Source organism: Dendrobates tinctorius, unplaced genomic scaffold (genome assembly GCF_039654945.1).
Source record: "Dendrobates tinctorius isolate UK_male_01 unplaced genomic scaffold, ASM3965494v1 ptg000071l, whole genome shotgun sequence".
Lineage (NCBI taxonomy): Eukaryota > Metazoa > Chordata > Amphibia > Anura > Dendrobatidae > Dendrobates > Dendrobates tinctorius.
The window spans coordinates 14,211,845-14,231,264 of record NW_027361739.1 but is presented as its reverse complement, the minus strand read 5'-3'; the positions used below and the strand labels follow the sequence as shown (position 1 = coordinate 14,231,264).

General features: G+C 42.2%; 1 protein-coding gene across 2 annotated transcripts in view; it reads right to left on the bottom strand.

Moving 5' to 3' along the window:
* Nucleotides 1–6,003: 6,003 nt before the first annotated feature.
* GDAP1L1 (ganglioside induced differentiation associated protein 1 like 1) overlaps nucleotides 6,004–19,420 on the bottom strand; it is a 114,621-nt gene continuing 101,204 nt past the window's right edge. For both annotated transcript variants that reach the window (XM_073582419.1, XM_073582418.1), the window contains one exon: nucleotides 6,004–6,715. In XM_073582419.1, the coding sequence (XP_073438520.1) occupies nucleotides 6,372–6,715 (344 nt within the window). In that variant the 3' untranslated portion in view covers nucleotides 6,004–6,371. The remainder of the gene's footprint in view (nucleotides 6,716–19,420) is intronic.

Genomic DNA, 19,420 nt, shown 5'->3' with positions numbered 1-19,420 from the left:
TCGGACCAAAGCAGGTTCATCTCTGGGACACAGAACCCGTCTCCTTCCTGAGCTATATGATGGCTGGACTTCCCCATCCTGTTTGTACTTGCGTATGATTGTTTGTACAGATGAATGAGGCACCTTCAGGTATCTTGAAATTGTACCCAAAGATGAGCCAGACTTGTGCAAGTCCACAATCCTCATCCTGATATTTTGGCTGATTTCTTTAGACTTTCCCATGATGCTACACAAAGAAGCAGTGTGTTTCAGGGGTGTATTATTTACATCCACAGGTGTGAATCCAATTAACTCAGATGTTGCGAAAAACAGAAGCTTCCAAAAACATGGCATCATCATATGGGCAGTCCAGAATTGTTTAAAGGCATAGTAATCTTAGTGTATGTAAACTTTTGTCTTTGCAGTAAGTAATAAAAATGCCTTAAAACATTCTCTCACAGTGGTGGTCTACGCCTTTTTTTCCTGCCTTTACACTACAATACCTTTTAAATCAGTGATGTCCAGCTGCTGTAAGACTACAACTCCCATCATACCTTGATAACCGTAAGCAATGGCTTTACTTAACGCAAATAAAGTAAAACAGCCTTGGAAATAAACTTCTACCATTTTCCTGCCAAAATTTTATTGAAATTCCTCAGCACTTTCTTGTCGCAGAACCTAGTTTGCTTTCCGTTATACAAAAGGCACAAGAAAGATTTGAACCCTGTAACTGATGGTGATGATGATGACGATGGTGGTGGTGGGTGGAGACCACAGACCTTCACATGAGATGGGTTCATACATCCTCCAACACAGAACATGACAATGGTGGAAACGAAAAGGCATCGAAAGGATGAAGGCGAAACCTGGTATATTCTCTAAACGACAGACAACAACAAAAATCTGAATAAAAACAGCTGACAAAAATCCTAAGAATATAAGAAATCCAGTGAGACAATTTCGTTCCTCCGTCTCGAGCTTTTTTTTTTTTTATGTGAAGGACTTTTATTTTGGGCTCTTCACCTTAAAAGAAGTAAGAAAGAATGAGGTGTTTACAAAGTTAATGGCTTGTTTTTAAAGAATAATATCATTTAGTTGGTCGCTTTACTGACGATTTTTCACTTAAAGTCAACCTGTCACACACACACACTGGCGGCCGCTATTTTGTGGGCTCAGCCTGTATGTTGACCTCCTAAATCAAAACTGGCTTAGTTACCCAAAGAAACCAATCAAAGCTGAAAGTCTAGGGCAGTATAATGTTGAGCTTTGATTGGTCACTATAGGTAAAAAGGCCATTTTTGAGGCATGCTCAGACTACTCTAAGGGCGTGTTTCCACGTAGCGGAAACATTCAGTATTTGCTGCAGATTGAACGCTGCGTCCTGCTGCAGCGTCCAGATGTTCCAGCATAGTGGAGGGGATTTTATGAAATCCCGTCTCCAGTATGTGTCCAAATACACGGGTGACACACCCGCTAAATTGGACATGTAGCGCGTCTTTTTAGACCACAGCATGTCTGTTTACCTTGCGGGAGACGCTCAGTCTCCGCAAGGTAAATAGCCTACTCTATGTATACGCTGCAGCGATTCCGGATGTGTTCAATGAGCACATCCGGAATCACCGCATGTACAGAAGGGGGCAGGGCTTTGGGCGGAGCGGGGTTTCCGCTCCGTCCAAAGCGCAGGGATTACGGTACATCGAAAAGTACCCTTACAATGCCACAAGTGACATTACAAACATCAATTAGGGCTAGTTCTGATGGTGAGGTTTTTTATTTTGAAGCATTCAAGAGCAGGATCTTTATTTAAGTGGAAAATTAAGCGGAAACCACTTTGGGAAGCGCTCAACTTTTAGGTCATGCGCACACATCTTTTTCAGGTGAGTACACTCCAAAGTCCGCCTGAAAAAGCGATAAAGAAACTCTTTAGAATGAAGATATGTTCTGCAAAGTAAAAACTACTTGTTCACATGTTCCGTCATGAGCTTCTGTGAACCGCTTCAGGTCTCCAAAGCCGCAAAGAATTATAAAAAACATGACCGATCCATTCTTAAGGCCAAGTTCACACGTTCAGTATTTGGTCAGTATTTTACATCAGTATGGAGTTGGTAAAAAATGCAAAAGCCGTGACGGGTTTCTATTATACTTTTCCTCTGATTGTTCCTCTCCTGGTTTTGGCTTACACATACTGAGGTAAAAAGTTGACCAAATACTGAACGTGTGAACGTTGCCTATATTATACATACATGTAAAATAAAAAAGACGCAAATACACCAAAAAATCCTTTTTTTGAAGTGTCGTCTTCTTGGGCATATACGCCTGGGTTTAAAAGGTGTCATCATGTGCACATAACATTTATTTTTCTGAAGTGATTTTTGAAAAGATTTTGAAGCATTTTTTTTTTACCCTGAATCATTTTTGCTAAAGTTTGACATGAAGTGTCAAATTTTGAGTGAATTTCAGTAGAAATCTGTCTGAAAGAAGTGACGTGTACTTTTTTTTCTACAAGGTGTTTTGCAAACCTGAAGAGGAAAAAAAATTGTTTAACAAATACAACATGAAAGTGGATTAACATTAAAATAATTAGGATGAGTCTTTTAAGCATTTTTTTGGGACAGCTTCCATAGTGCCCCCCGGGTGAGCATAATCTAACTCCTTTTTCTTCTCTTTCAGGTTACATCGGGGGCTTATCTACAGCATTACAGAATGCTGTAGATAAGCCCTTGATGGCTGTGGCCGCAGCTTATAGGCCAAAAATGGGGGGACAGATTCCCTTTAAATGAGATTAAGAGGACCATAGACATAATGATGATTCAGCTGATCAGACCAAGAAATATAAGGGATTAGAAAGGCATGCAGCCGCACACTCCGGTCCTGAATGCCAGCGGCAGTGCCAGGTATTGAGGCGAGAGACTTGTGCGAGTTTCTCGCATTGCACTTGCAAGTGTGACCCCGGCCATAATCCGAGTGTCTCTGATGACTAAATTAGCAATAAAATCTGACCCATGCGTCAGAAGGAAGTCAGACATCCTAACAGCAAGAAATTATTGCTCTTTAAATGGGTTGCAAAGGATTAGGAAAACATGCCCGCTTTAGGCTATGTTCACACGTTGCGTTTTTGCTGCCTTTTTTTGCTGCCTTTTAATGCAAATCTTACACTGCATTTACAGTACCAGCAAAAGCCATGAGATTTCAGAAATCTCATGCACACACATTGTTTTCTTTTCCTGATTGAATTGGAAAACTGCTGCGTTTTTGAAAAGTGCAGCATGTGTCTTTTTTCAGCATTTTTTCAACCACAGAAAGCATTGAGTAAGCGCAAAAACACAGCAAAAAATACAGGTATCAAGTTTTGGTGCATTTTTGGTGCAAAAACCTCAGGAAGTTGCATCATGTTTTTTTTTGTATGAATTAAACTTTATCAGCATGCACAATAGAGAAATGTACCTTATTAAAAACGCAGCAGAGCCTGCTTTTTGTAAGCAGGTTCTTTACTGCCAAGAGAGCAGATTTATTTTGCAGAAAAAGAAACAGCAAAAACGCAAAGTGAACACAGCCTTATACCAAAATCCGTGCCACACCTTTCCATAGCATGTGAGTAGCACTGAAGACTGTAGATTTACTCATCCAAGAGAATCAGGCTGATTATGCTAATACACTCTGATCAAACTTTGCTTAGGCCGGTTTCACATTTGCGTTTAGGGCCGCAGCGTCGGCCTGCGCACGGCCGCCGCTAAGCCCCGCCTCCGCTGGTAGCTCCGTCTCCAGGCACATGACGCTGCATGCGTCATGCGTCCCCTATCTTTATCACTGAGGATGCAGGCCGTGTGCAGTATGCGTTTGGCGGCGCCTGCGTCCTTATGACGGTGCGCCGAGCGCAACCAAATTGCAACAGGTTGCGTTTGGTGCTGGTCGTCGCACCGTCAAAAGGACACAGGCGCCGCAAAAACGCATACTGCGCACGGCCTGCGTCCTCAGTGATAAAGATAGGGGACGCATGTAGCGTCATGCGCCCGGAGGCAGAGCTACCGGCGGAGGCATGGCAGGGGCGGGGCTTAGCGGCGGCCGTGTGCAGGCCGACGCTGCGGCCCTAAACGCAAATGTGAAACCGGCCTTAGTGTGGTCCGATTCTTTTGGATGAGAGAATCGGAGCAAACAATGTGGAGAAGATGGAGAATAAAATTTCTACCTTCTTCTTCATTGTCTGTGTTGACTGAAATCAGACTGCGCTCAGATGTTTTCCATGCACCCATAGACTTGAATGGGTGAGTGGCATCAATTTTTTTCACTGACAGATTCTGTTAGTGAAAAAAATAGGTCATCAGCACTGCTCCATTAAATAACATTGGTGGGAGTGTTATCAGATGAAAAATCAAATAAGGCCACGTTCACATGTTCAGTATTTGGTCAGTCTTTTACCTCAGTATTTGTAAGCCAAAACCAGGAGTGGGTGATAAATCCAGAAGTGGTGACGTGTTTCTATTATACTTTTCCTCTGTTTGTTCCTTTCCTGATTTTGGCTTACACATACTGAGGTAAAATACTGACCAAATATTGAACATGTGAACGTGGCCTATATTAGTCTACATTCCCATGTTGAGCTTTTGGTGAGTTTTTGATGCTGCAGATTTTCTGCACCTATTATTTAAATTAGGTTACTTGCAGATTTCCATTGCGGTTTTATCACTGCGTTTTTGGCCTCTTTGTGCTATGTCATTGCTTTCAGTAAAGCTACTTTGTTTTTGATACTTACTGGTATTTCGCTTTGACAAAACTTTATTGACATATTTAAGTGTGGATTACCTGCATTTCAGCCACACAAATGCACTAAACACGTATGTGCGTTTTTTACCTGCAGATTTTCCGCATCTAATGTAAGTCTGTAAGGTAAATTCGCACAGAGAACTCAGCACACCCGCAAGAGAAATTGACATGTTGAAGATTTGAAAAACGCACCGCAGGTCAGTTTACACTGAGTAAAAAAGCAGCACAGTGGGCAGGAGATTTCTATAAACTCTATCCACTTTGCTGGAACTGGAAGACGCTGCATTTTTGAAGCAACAAAAATATGAAGAGTCAAAAACACACCAAAAACTAATTGTGGGAACTTAGCCTTACAGCTGAGCTGTAATACCAGTCACAATCTGCAAACAAGTGTGGCACCATTTTCAGTAGAAAGCATCCTTGTTTTGCTATCTTTGGACAGCACATTTTAGGACGTGTTCACAAAGAGGTTTTTTTTTCTGGACCAAAAACGCTCCAAAAACCATGAGGAGACGAACCAAGGAAACCAAGACAGCGACTCGTGAGTATAATACAAGGGGCAGGAAACTTTGATTAGTGGCATTTACCAAGAGCTGTAAAATTTTCAATTTTGGGGTAATAGAGCTGTGCGAGGGCTTGTTTTCTGTACCCTGAGCCAACATTTTTTTTTATACCATTTTGGGGTTATATGTGATGTTTTGATCACCCTTTTGAGCACTCAAAAAACTCATATGAACAATGGATTTTCCACAGAAATGAATAGGAAGGGGGTTTTTGAGCAGATTCACTCAAAAAACTAAGTTTGAACATAGCTCTATAGGATTGAGGGGTCTCAGGAAATGGTGGTGGACTGATTTGCCATATTGAGGCCAACACATTGGCTGAAAATTTGGCAATAAAGGGCAAGAGAAATGGGGTTCTTGACTCAGGAATAACATCTTGTATCAAACAAAGCAAATTGTAGGAGTTACCAGAATAAGAAAAACATAGTTGCTTTCTTCCAAAAACAGCTCCCCTTGTTTACACAGACTATCTTTGGTATTGCAGCTCAGACCAGTTCACTTAGAAGGAGGAGATGAACTGCACAGGTATAGTGTGAATAAAGCAGCCATGTTTTTCTAATTCTGGATACCCTCTTTATAGGTATACGTACCCTATAAAAAAGCGTTCTAAGCCTGCACAACCCACAACAAGCTGATTGTTGAGAGTTTACTCAATATAGGGAGCCCACTCATATCAGCTGTAGGAAATGATTAAGGAAAATTGTTATACCCCTACTGTCCACCTAGGTCCAGAGCAATTTATTACAATATAAGATTCATATAGGAATGTTGATTGGAGGTTGGGGGTAGAGGTAATCTTTATGTCTATGGAGTAAACGTCAATTTAGGAAATTTTAGATTGCGTCCTTGATCTATTAATACTGCAACAGTCTATTTTTTGTTCTCTACAAAAGTCATTTGCAAATATAGTAGTTGTGTTGTGATACTCGTATAAGATCTACATGTTCTCTGTTATGGAATGTTTACATTAGCGTTAAGGATATTTCATGGCAACGTTTGTTCCGTTCCTGGTACTCGGCTGAATTATAACACATAGCACAGAGACATCAAACTAAGACACGCTAGTCATTAGATGTATTTCTTCTTTAAATACCAGTAGGCAAAATATCCCATCCCCCCTAGTGATCCCATAAGGAAAGATGCCCCGAAGAAAGATGGCGGTTTCCGTTTGACGAGGCGGAATGCGTTGGGTAAAACGGCTGAGAGGAGAGTGGTGTGGATGTCTCCTAGTACTCTCCGGAATGCATAGCGCTTCTGTATTCTCTCAAAGTAGGACTGTAAGTTTGGTCTGCTCCCATCTTCCCAGTGTTTTTTGGAAAGTCCTAGGAACTTGAGTCGATGTAACGTGGCTCCCAGAAGGATGTCGGCTAAGGTGAATGTGTTCCCACAAAGCCACAGCTCACATTTGCGGCCTAAGTAAGAAAGAAAATCATTATTTGTTTTATGGCTATGAGTTACAGATGTTTTCTTCTCCATTCACATTGACAGCTTAATTCTGAATTTTGCCAGTTTTCTATTCACGTGAGCTGCAATGTGGAATCTCGGATGGCACACACAGTTGACCTATTAATTGATTCTCAGATTCAATTAACAACCAGCAAATCTTCTACTGTGGATGTAAAAGGAGAATAATTTTCTCAGCATCAGTATAAGTATTAGGGCAGAGACAGACGGCAGTATTTCTTGTGCGAGAATCGCATAGTAAACCTTGTACTGGCTGTCGGCTCTCCTGACCTGAGCTTCACAGCTGCATAGTAATCCATCCACTGTCTTGCTCAGGTCAGGAGAGGTGCCGGGCCAGTCCGTGCAGTGCGATGCGATTCTCGGACGAGTTATACAGCAGTCTGACTCAGCCCTTATAAGTATATCTGTGGAATACACATTAGGTAACTGTTGAATCTTTTTGTTTGTGGGGCAGACAGTTAACTCTCGATTTCCTTATAGACATGACTGTTCAGCCATGCTTTTTCAAAGTGGGAAAAGCACCTTTATCTATCATGAAAACACATGGATTGACCATTGAAACTTCAAAGGCGAGATTCTTCTCTCGCGAGACCATATCTGCCAGGAGGTCCTAAAACAAATCTGCTGGCCAAGCAGCGCCGCCACCGATATTGATGGGTTCAGACGACTTTCACATAACAGGTATGAAGGCATTTAAAAGTTTTTAAGAAAAGTCTGCTTAAAGAAGTTTTTATCTTCTTAATATATTGTAATCATCATATTATAGAGCACTGTGTACTGTACTTACTAGCCCTCATTTCTCCTTTCTACCCAGTTAATTCTTCTCTTTTCCATTAGGTCTATGACATCATGTGATTAAAAACTGACTAGCTGAATCCTTCTAAGCTCCATGTAGAAGCAGGAGGGCTATTTTCCCTGCATGAGTCATCATTAGAACTACAGTTCTACATCACTGCAAAGTCTCTGGCAGCCCAGCTCCATCCCCTCTTTAACTCCTGACTCCTCCGCTCTGCTTTTCCCCACTGCAAGGAACTTTGCAATAAGTCAGAATTGTAGTTCTAGTGATGACTCATGCAGGGAAAAGAGACTTCCTGTTTCTACATAGAGCTTAGAAGGATTCTGCTAGTTTTTAATCATGTGATGTCATAGACCTAATGGGAAAAAGAAGAATTATCTGGGTAGAAGGGCAAAATGAGCAATTGTAAGTACACAGTGCTATATAATATGATGGCTGCAATATATTAAAATAAAAACTTTAAATAGGAGTGCTACGTTAATGAATGATTTTTTTTTAGAATGGATCCTCATACATCTGTAGTAAAGCATTTGTGCCCCACAGCTACCAGCATCTATGAAGGAAGATGGCACATGCCCTCGGCACAAGACCATTGCTCAGCTCTTTTAATCCCGCTTCACTGTTGATCTTAATGACAATAGCAGCCAAACTGGTGTCAGGGAAGCTCCCTTCTAACGCCTGTCCTACTTCTAAGATATTTATAGCATGAATCTGCCATAAATGCCTAAAATGAAATGGAAATAGTCCTTTTAATAGCATTGCATCAGTGGCATAGCATGGCGGGGCATGGGCGCGACCAAACTGTTAAAATCCCAGGGAAAGATGTCCACAATCTCAAAAGATCAAAGCGAATATCTCTCATTAATTCCCTCACAGGCCTAGCCCCCAAATTATTCTCTCGCATGTGTATTACCAAATATTCAGCCATTCTAACCCACTGAGCCACCTTATGCAAGACCGGTAATACTCTACCCAGGGCTCTCTACCCCAAACCAACCACCTAAAACCAAGCCACCGAATGACAACTTGCCCTCTTCGAAAACCTAAATGCCTACCGCCCGGCCTGATATCAGCACGCAGCGCCCCCAATGCATGAACGAGTGTTCAATGATCAATGGTAAAAACGGAACATCGCCTGTAAAGAATAACCACAGGAAACAGTTTTGCAAAACATCACCCAAATCAACGCCTTATATTAGATAAGTAATGATTAGAAATCTATCTCCCAATTCATCTAATAACCTCAGGACCCAAACCATATTTTATTTCTCAGTCGCTGCACCAATCCTGCATGAGTGAGAACCGTACACATCAGGATTAAGGGCCAATTCATGTAGTTCCCCTCTCAATACCCTCTCAATACCGCTGAAAACTGGACATGGGATAAAAATAAACCATACGCATGACACAGGAAAGGGCCTACCCTACCCGACGAAACCCGACAATATTCCACCAAACATTTGGTTGGGCCCATCAATGCACCATCAACCCTTCCTAACACTATACATCTTCCTTTCCCTAACTGATCAGGCTTACATCTACTGATCCAAAAATCTATCCCCCAGCCCAACAGCTAACATCCTCAGCAAATAAACCACCAGCCCTACCCTTATTGGGAGCTACCAGCTCCCCAAAAAAGGCCAAAGAAAAATGCAACCTGAACAACACCAATTCAAAATTAGAACAACTTTCCAACGCTACTCCTAGTCTTTCTAGAACCTCAAGCAACACTGGACTACATTTATCTTTTTTCCTTTTCACCCTTCTGAAACATTTTAATGCCTGCTTAACTAAAACACACTTACTGTAGTTATGCCATTCAAACCCTGCAATTTAAAACCTGAAGGCAAGATCCACAATTAAATTATTAATTCTGTACACCGACCAACCCATCTGATGCTCTACCCACCAAAAATAAAGTTGCCAACATCCTGTCTTCTCCCGACACTTTAGGCCAGTACAAAACCCAGCAATGCCATATTTGTCACACCACTTAACATGATGAAACCCAGGTCTGACTTGAAGTTGAATCCCAAATCAGTTGTCCTGCTCCTCCAGAATCAGCTTCCATAGATGCGATGGGCATTCTACTCCTGAACTCTCTGCTTCTGGCTCCAGCAACGATCCCACTGGAAACAAGGCATCTGCAATGGAATTTTGAACCCCAGGCACATGCACTGCTAACATCTAAGCATTCAACTCAAGACAACACAATACTAATTCCTTAAGCAGCTAAATTACTGGAAGAGATGAAGCAGAAAGGCTATTGATAATACACCACACTCATATTTTCGCAATGCAACCTAACCTTTTGATTACGAGAAGCCTCACCCCATATTGAAACAGCCACGACTATCGGAAACAATTCAAGCAAAGCAAGATTCCTGAGAAAACCTCGCTCCTTAAAAAGTTACGGCTATTTGCCCACAGTCGACTGACCTCTGCAGTATGCTCCATAACCAGCCACCCCGCCGCATCTGTATAGATCTCCTAATCAAAACTGTCTACTACTTCATTTTGAATCCATTATAATTTTTCAAGAACATTATCCAGACTAACAAATCCTCTCTGTGATCCTTTTTTAAACGAATATATTGATGAGGAGCACTAACATCTACCGTCGCTCCAGCCAATCTCCAAGGAAAACTTCTGCCCATCAGCATTATCCTACACGCAAAAATTAATCTTTTTAACAGAGACTGAAACTCCTTCAATGTCACCTTATGCAACTTTTGCACTCTATCAACTTCCTGCCTAAGGCTGGAGTCACACACAATGTAGAAAAATACGGACCGTTTTGTATGGCCGTAATACGCATAAATGGTCCCTAAATAGTGCTCCGTATGTCATCCGTTGTCAGGGTGTGGCCGCGTATTTTTCTCATGTAAGCATCCGTATAAAATCTGTATGGCATCCGTATACTGTTTTTTTCTCGCAGGCTTGCAAAACGGACATATAATGGAGCCCAATGACAGGTTTTCAAATCCAAACGAAAGAATAGATCTAGACACATAGAATACATATTATATATATATATTCATGTCATTGAGACACACATATATATATATATATATTTATATTTCACTGAGTTCTTCATAGCAGAATAGCCGCTAATTCAATTGCCGGCTTCTGTCAAATCATTCCCCAACCTGACATGAAATGACACATGGTTTACATATAAAAAAACATGAAATGAAATGGTTTAATGTATGTCCCTGACTAATAATGAGGTTTTGTGTGCAAAATTTGGGAGATGTAGGTGTTAATTTAAGGGGTTAATTCGTTGCAAAAGAATGCATGGGCTCCCGCTGTAATTTGTCAACCAGAGAGGTAAAGCAGGTGAGTGAGGGCAGATTTTAATAGCCATGAGAGGGACCATTGTTTTTGCCACCCCCCACCCCCGGCTACAAAAATCTGCCCCCAGACACCCCAGAAATGGCGCATCTAAAAGATTTGCCAATTCTGGCACTTATCCTCTCTATTCCCATTGCCCTGTAGTGGTGGCGAATGGGTTAATATAACAAAGGGTTAATGTCACCATTCGATTGTAAGGTGACATTAAGCCGATCAATAATGGAGAGGTGTCAATAAGACACCGATCCATTATTAACCTTATACTAAGAAAGGGTTAAAAACCACACACAGACATTAATTAAAAAGTCTTTTAATGACATAAATACACCAAGTTTTTGACCAATTTTTATTAGTCTGGTAATCCCAAAAAAACCATGACTTGCAAAAAAAATGACATAAAAAATCACCAATATCCTTACCTCTCCGCCGTTCTGTCATGTCCCGCGCTGCAATCCATCAGAAGGGGCTAAATCATTTACAATAAGGACCAGTGCTAATGCGACCAGCCTCACTGTAATCTACTACAAAATGAATTGATTCAGCTCTGCACAGCCTCAATTGCTGCTTGTACATGATCTAATTACCATGGGAAAGTTTCTGATTTTTTTCCCACGGTCATTAGTTCATTCACAGATCAGTCGGGGACTCCTGCTGACGTCACTGAGGCATGTGTCATTTCATGTCGGGTTGGGGAATGATGTGACAAAAGCCGGCAATTGAATTAGCGGCTATATATATATTGTCAGAGACACCGCACTACACTTGCTCATAGAGCCAGTGCACGTGTCCTGAGTACAGAAGCAGTGCTAAGAGTTACCTGGGGAGCAGGGCAGCAGAGGTGACAAAGCGTGCTTCAACTAATAGTGTCAGAGAAGCCAGAGAACTCAGATTATGGCAAAGCAGAAGTCATGCACGGTACAGACCAGCGAGGTACAGGAGGGAAAAACAGACGGGAGGTCAGACAAAGCAAAAGGTCATACACAAGATATCAGTACAGTACCAGGGAGGAGACTGATAGGAACTGAAGGAGTTAAATTGAGTTCTGTCTATGTTGCATTCTCTTGTTTAAAACCTTATCTGTTCTTCGAGGAGATGTCTCAGACATCTCCCTTGTGAACCAAGGTCAAATACCTCTGCTTTTTCGCCTAAATGACTTTCTTTGTCTAAAACAAGTTGTAAAATCATTTGTACTGCGCATGTCTGTAAAATGTTTAAATTCTTTACTATAAAAGACGGAAGCCTAACTGATAAGCCAGAGGCGTCTTGGAGGCATCCTGAGTTGTACCATACAGCTGGTGTCTGTGTAGTTCTTCTCCACGGAGCTGATTTAATTAGAGACATATGATGCTTCACACCCAAGAACATCGGTCCTTCAGATGAAAGAGTAATCTGAGGGATCCCGACAGTTTCCTGGCGCCCGAAACAGGGACCTGATATAGGCACCTCTCCAAGACTACCCGATCTACAGACCACACCAGTTACTGATGAAATTGTGAACAGCAGACCTAAACACCTGGCCAGGTAAGAGATCAATTTTTCTCTTCTCTGCTCTTCATAATCTATCATTATAACTAAGGTCCGTATAAAGGGGAATCTAGTAGAGGAGGGGGCCGTAAAATCAGGTCCATATAAGAACTCTGAGGAAATCGGGTGTGACACGCATATGTAATTTCTGCTCGAATGAGAGGTTACTGTAGGTTCTGTGTGTGCACAGCTATTTTTAGAAAAAGAGCTGATGCAAATCAAAATGGGAGAGGTCTGACATTATGGAATATAAGGCTGGGTGAACAGTTCATACTGCGCAGCCCGGACGGACAAGTTTTTCACAATAGACGGTTCCGCACTAGGAATAGAGGAGGTTGTTGAATGGCTACTTTGATTTGAAAGGTTGTGGAAAGTAGACAAATAAGCTGCACAGTAGGTATTCGTTCAAAGAGTGGTGATATTGCCTAACTGGGCCATGTGACAGCGTCCTTTCGGGGAGGTCACCGCCTAAGCTTAAATCAACACCCTTTACGAATGAACCTTGTGACAGATAAGAGTGTGACCGAATGAGCACAGGACCGTGAAATGAGCCTGTGACAGGATATGACTGAAGAACCCCAGTAGATGGACACTTTATTTACAATCCTGTGTGTTGTGGGAGTATTTCTGTTCGGATGCTACATAGCATATAAGTACACGAAACACGTAGTACACCGAGGAACAGACACTCCATTTAGCCTGTTAGCACCTTAGGAAGAAGGTAACGAGGTATAGTAGAGCCTAGTCTTGAGCTTACCCAATACACCACCTAAGGCAGGGGACTAACAGGAAGACAACAAGAGAGACAGGATAAGAATAAAAGATAAGATGGGGAACAGTCAGGGAAAGATACCTGAAGAAGGAAATCGGTTATGTGATATAATTGAGGATAGATATGGAAGTAGTGCAGCAAAGAACCTGGAAAAAGTATTAATCAAATCCAAAGTGCAAGATAGGCAGGCTGTGTGAATCCTTGTATATATGTCTATGAGAACCTCTGAATAAGATGAGAGATGAGTAATTGAGTATAAAAAAAAAAAAAAAAATCAGTGAATGAGCAGGTATGAATGAATCATCACACATCATTTTTGTGTCAAGAGATTTGAGACCTTTCTAGTTGTGGTGGAATCCCGGACAGATGCGTTATAGATATTTCAAATCTACATCTGAGACTGAATGAATTGAGTAATGATATAGTTCGTGTTATATGTGGCATTACATTGTAAAGTTTCCTGAATGCATTTGGCCAGAAAAAGGGCAAGGCATGGTTAATCTCATTATACAGTTATCTGCTCTTACAGTGAAATCCCGTGATTTTGAGTTTCTTTGTAGAAATTGATTTTGATAAGTCTAAAGAACTACAGAATTCTGTGAAGGACGACGCTGCATTCTGATGGGAGGGGGGAATGATACCGCTGCGTAGTTTTTCTTCTCCCTTCGCTCTTATCTCTGCTGAGTGTGAGCTGTGCTCAAAATTCTCTGTAATTCTATCCGTAAGGTACACGCTGAAAGATTTGTGCATTTTAAAGCAACAGTACTTAATTGAAGATTGGAAGTTAAAAGTAAGATATGGTGCCTAATTTAGAAGGGAATTGTAAGTGATTGCTTGGTCATTAATGTGTTTGAACCTGCTTCTAGTTGTGTGATTGATTTGTATAGCAAATTGTGTCAAATTACAAGAGACAGAGAAGGAAGGAAGCAGTAAAACAAGTGGGACAAATATTGAAAAAGGCAAAAATACCAGAGTGTGAATGTTTGGATGTACAAAAAGGCACAGACAAGGGAAGAAAATAGCAAGTGAATAAATGATGCTTGAGAATGTGCAGCAGTGTGGAAGGTGTATTATGAATGTTTGATTGACAAAGTGTAACCAGAGACCCAGACAAAACAGATGGACTTGTAAACACTGTGGTCAGACTCAGACAAACCCAGACTGAATAGCTACTTGTGTGACCTGTGCTACTGACCTAAGAGAATTGCACTAAATCCTATCCAGACAAGATCATAAGAAGCTGACATAATAGTGTGGATAGTGGGTAGTAGGGACATTGGCCCTTGAGGAGTAAGCTGACAGTAGACATCAGACGGCCAACCCCATCAGGACCTAGAAGTGTGACTAGAATAAGAAAGATACAGGTGTATTATCCCTGGAGCCCCTCTGACCAGCTAGCTTTGCTGAAGCAGCTGCCTGCCCCTGAAGACCAACCATTCCCGTTTTACAGACACATAAAGGAAGTACAGCAGACATATAAGTGTACCTGGGCAGACCTAGAGAGGTTGATGAGTTTAAAGGCAGGTGACGCACTAGATCATATAATTAAGACACATACAGATGTGACAAAGAATCAGGCTTGGGGCATGGATGATAAATCTGCACAATCTGGGGAGACGTACTGTGAGTCACTAAGACAATGGGCTGCAGTGGAACAATCAGAGCAGTCTGTACTCCTGACTAATGTGACACAGCAAAGAGGAGAGAGTGTAGAGATGTACTTTGGACGGTTACAGCTGAAATGGGCAGACATGGGGTACATTTGCATAAACCCACTTGATGTTAGAATACTGGTGAATGCATTCATTGACGGTATGAACAAAGACTTACGAGACGCAGTACAGACAGCCAGACCTGAATGGAGACATGTAGATCCGAAAGACCTCCTTAAGGTAGCTAAAGAAATTGAGCAAACAAGGATAATAAAACGACCTGTCATGTATGCTGGAGCACAAGGAAAAAAGTGGAGACGTAATAGGGAAGGCATGTGAGATGACACTGACGTTTCTTTTGACAATCTATTCCCCACATGACATCCATGCCATACTCCTACAAGTTCAACCAAAACATCTGTCTAGGGCCAGACAGCTCCGACTTGAGTGTGCTCTACTAATTCCTGAGTATGTCACTCCTCAAAAGATGTAACGTTCTGAATCCAGCCACCCTCCTGCCTATGGATTCAGAAAAGGGGGAATTGGTGACCGTATTGGCAAGTGAGGAAGGATACTTTGACATGACGCATGAACATGTCTGCATAGAACTGATGAGTCAGGAGACAGTTGGGTTTGCACACATTCATGAAAAACCTGTTCCTAATGCAGACTTTGAGTTTCTTTTTTGTAGATGGCCCCAGATACCACCAGGATGGACGATTCTACACTGGATATGCAGTAGTATCCTCACATGAGGTAATCCGAGCGGAACCACTCTCTCCTCACATGTCGGCGCAGGAGGCAGAGTTGAAGGCACTCACTGAGGCGTGTAGAGCCGCTGCAGGTAAAGTCGCTAATATTTTCACAGATTCGAAGCCCATTAAAAATGCAGAGCTGGTGAAACAATTGATGGAGGCATTGATGTTACCAGTCCAGGTTGGCATTGTCAAGGTAAAAGCACACACAAAGGTGACTCCGTGGAGGTAGAGGGCAATAGAAGGGCGAACGAGGCTGCTAAAATAGCACAAGGCGGCCTAGAGAGAGCAGTGGACGGTGGCGGGGAGTCAGCGTATTCCAGCCACATTGGGTCTAGATGTCCTGAAATCCCTCCAGCAAAAGGCTGCCCAAACAGAGAAGGTACACCGGGGGAGACTGGGAGCTGAGCTGAACTCAAATGGAGTATGGGAGAATAAGGATAAAATGTGCCCACCAAAGTCCCTGTTCCCAATCATGGCGCAAGCAGCACATGGCCCCAATCACACCTCAAAAAGTCACATGTGTGCCATGGTAGATGCCTTCTGGATCGCTCCTGGCTTCAGTTGCGCAGCCGCGAAACTTGTACAATCATGCCTCATCTGTGCACAGCACAACCCAGGTAAAACAGTAAAAGTCCCTAAGAAAGCGACACCTAGGCCTCTCTACCCGTTTCAGAGACGGCAGATTGACGACATACAGCTACCAAGGTAGGAGTGTATGCAAATATCCTAGTATGTGTAGATCTCTTCTCTGGATGGCCAGAGGCCTACCCGGTGAAAACGGCTACAGCTCGAGCCACTGCAAAGAAACTGGTGATGGAACTAGTACCACGATTCGGTGTCCCTGAAACAATTGAATCAGACAGAGGTACACACTTTACTGCTGAGGTAATGCAAAATGTAATGCAAATGATAGGTGTAGAACAGGCATTTCATACACCCTACCACCCACAGAGTTCAGGGAAGGTAGAAAGAATGAACGGGACACTGAAATTGAAAATACAGAAAACCATGGAGCAGACCCATAGACCATGGCCAGAGTGTCTCCCATTAGCATTATTCTCAGTAAGGTACACACCCACGGGGAAAACTAAACTGTCACCCTTCGAGATACTGTTTGGAAGACCACCGAACACAGGGTTGTACTACCCACAGGTCTTAACACTTAATGTGGATAATTTGACAAGTTATGTAATCCAGTTGCAAAAGCATTTAACTCAAATGCATTCTCTAGTTTTCTCTTCCATTCCAGATCCAGATAGTGTGGAAGGAACTCACTGTCTACAACCTGGTGATTACGTATATGTCAAGAAACACTCCAGAAAGACCCTTGAACCCCGATATCAAGGACCTTACCAAGTACTCCTAATAACGCCTACTTCTGTTAAGTTGGAAGGACGACCAACCTGGATCCACGCATCGCATTGCAAACTAGCCACAGGAGTTAACAAAGCATAAGAGTGCATAATGTTTTGGTTTGGTTTTGTTGCATTATCTGTAATAATGGTAGCTGCGTGGGACAAGCTAAATTCTCCAATGTCCTTGAATAATAAGTTTATACAACATCATGAAAAATTACTGAATGATTGGTCAAATCATTTGCTGGATCTGCACACATTCACCAGTATCAGCCACTAGTATTCCGTTCCTTGTTATTCCTATGCCACCCGAGGAATTATTTGCCTGGACCAGTTGTTCTGATACACTTGCTAATAATGCCACAAATAATGTGAAGTTATGGAACACAACTGTTGGTATACCTATTGTGGGATGGGTAGGATACCCTTGGTGGCAGGGTAATCTTTCAGGAAGTAATACATACCTTCAATATCTGGCATATAAAGGGGGGGCTTGGGTACCCAGGAATAGAACTCGATTAACCTACCTGGGGCAAATTCCAATGTATGGCCTACAAGTTAGTTTTAATGTAACTTCCCACTCTACTGATGCCTTCAAACCAATACTGCTAGAAAGAAGGTTGCATAACACGTCCTGGGAGTATTCCAATTTATTTCCCCAGGGCAATAATGAAACTTGTTTTAATATTTCAGGTAATATACCTTGCAACGAGTCATCTGGATATGAGAAAGGAACTCCCACCTGTGGAAATCCCGATGTAGGGTAGTGTAGCCCTTTAGGACAACTTCCAAATTGGTGTATGGTTCAGAATGTATCTGTGTTCATAGATTTAGTTCATAGACTGGTATTACAACATTCAGCCCTATGGGACCTACCTAGTGACATGTTCTGGGTATGTGGAGACAATGCATATAAATGGTTGCCAGTAGGGGTAAAAGGTGCTTGTACTCTGGGTCGTTTGACTCCAGCTACCTTTGTTATTCCGAATGACCAGTTGAATACTCAGAGCATACCTAAACACACGTTGTACAAAAGAGCTGCTGACAATACACCTCGCCTCTCTGGGAGACCACATATAGTGCAGATGAGTGTGGCTAATAAAATTGTCAGCTCTATTTTTATTTATCCTATGATTACTCAAATGTGGGATAAATTAGTCAGGGCTACAGATTACTTAGATGACCAAATATGGGATATATTGGATATATTGAACACCACCGTTGCTGTCCAAAATCATTGTTGTTTGTATCTTCGTAATATATGTGCTATTGAAACTTGTTTTTTGGTGTATCTCTGTATGCAAGAAAAGATGTAGAAATAGATAAGGAAGTTTGACTGTAAACAACAAGAATTTAACTATTATTCCTTTGAGTCCTAGATTGACATCTCATTTCTGGCATGAAGGAGCGTACTCTTGCAATGATGGACGTGGCTTCAGTATCTGGGGGATGGAGAAGGTAGAAGACCTGTCTCCCTCAGGCAACCCGTCGGCCTGGGATAGTACCTGGTGAACGAGCCACTATCCGCTGTTGTTGCAGGATCCAGTGTTCCAGATTGTGGAAAATGAAGATGTCAAAGGGGGGAATGATAGGAACTGAAGGAGTTAAATTGAGTTCTGTCTATGTTGCATTCTCTTGTTTAAAACCTTATCTGTTCTTCGAGGAGATGTCTCAGACATCTCCCTTGTGAACCAAGGTCAAATACCTCTGCTTTTTCGCCTAAATGACTTTCTTTGTCTAAAACAAGTTGTAAAATCATTTGTACTGCGCATGTCTGTAAAATGTTTAAATTCTTTACTATAAAAGACGGAAGCCTAACTGATAAGCCAGAGGCGTCTTGGAGGCATCCTGAGTTGTACCATACAGCTGGTGTCTGTGTAGTTCTTCTCCACGGAGCTGATTTAATTAGAGACATATGATGCTTCACACCCAAGAACATCGGTCCTTCAGATGAAAGAGTAATCTGAGGGATCCCGACAAGACAGAGCGGATAATCAGGGCCAAGCAGAGATCAAAACCAAACAGACATAGGAGGTACCAGGCAGAATCCAAAGCGATATCCAGGGAACAGACCGAGTCATACACAGAGAATCAAGCAACCAGAACACAGCACTAACACACTCAGGGGTCACCACACAATGCCAAGGGCAAGAGTATAACTGACAGGGATGGGAGCGTCCTGAGGCTATAAGAAGCCTCCCCCAGAACCAGGGAGAGGCCACAATCATAGCCCCAGGTGTGCAGGTAAGCCTGCATCGGGATCACAACCTTTAACCCCAGAAATGCCAGTCATCAGCACTGGTTCCAAACATTAACCCCACGTGTGCGAGTCAAACCCACACTGAGATCATGACATATATGTATTCTATGTGTATATATCTATTCTTTCGTTTGTTTATTAAACCTGTCAGTGTGAGTTTACTGTATAGCGCACTGAACTGC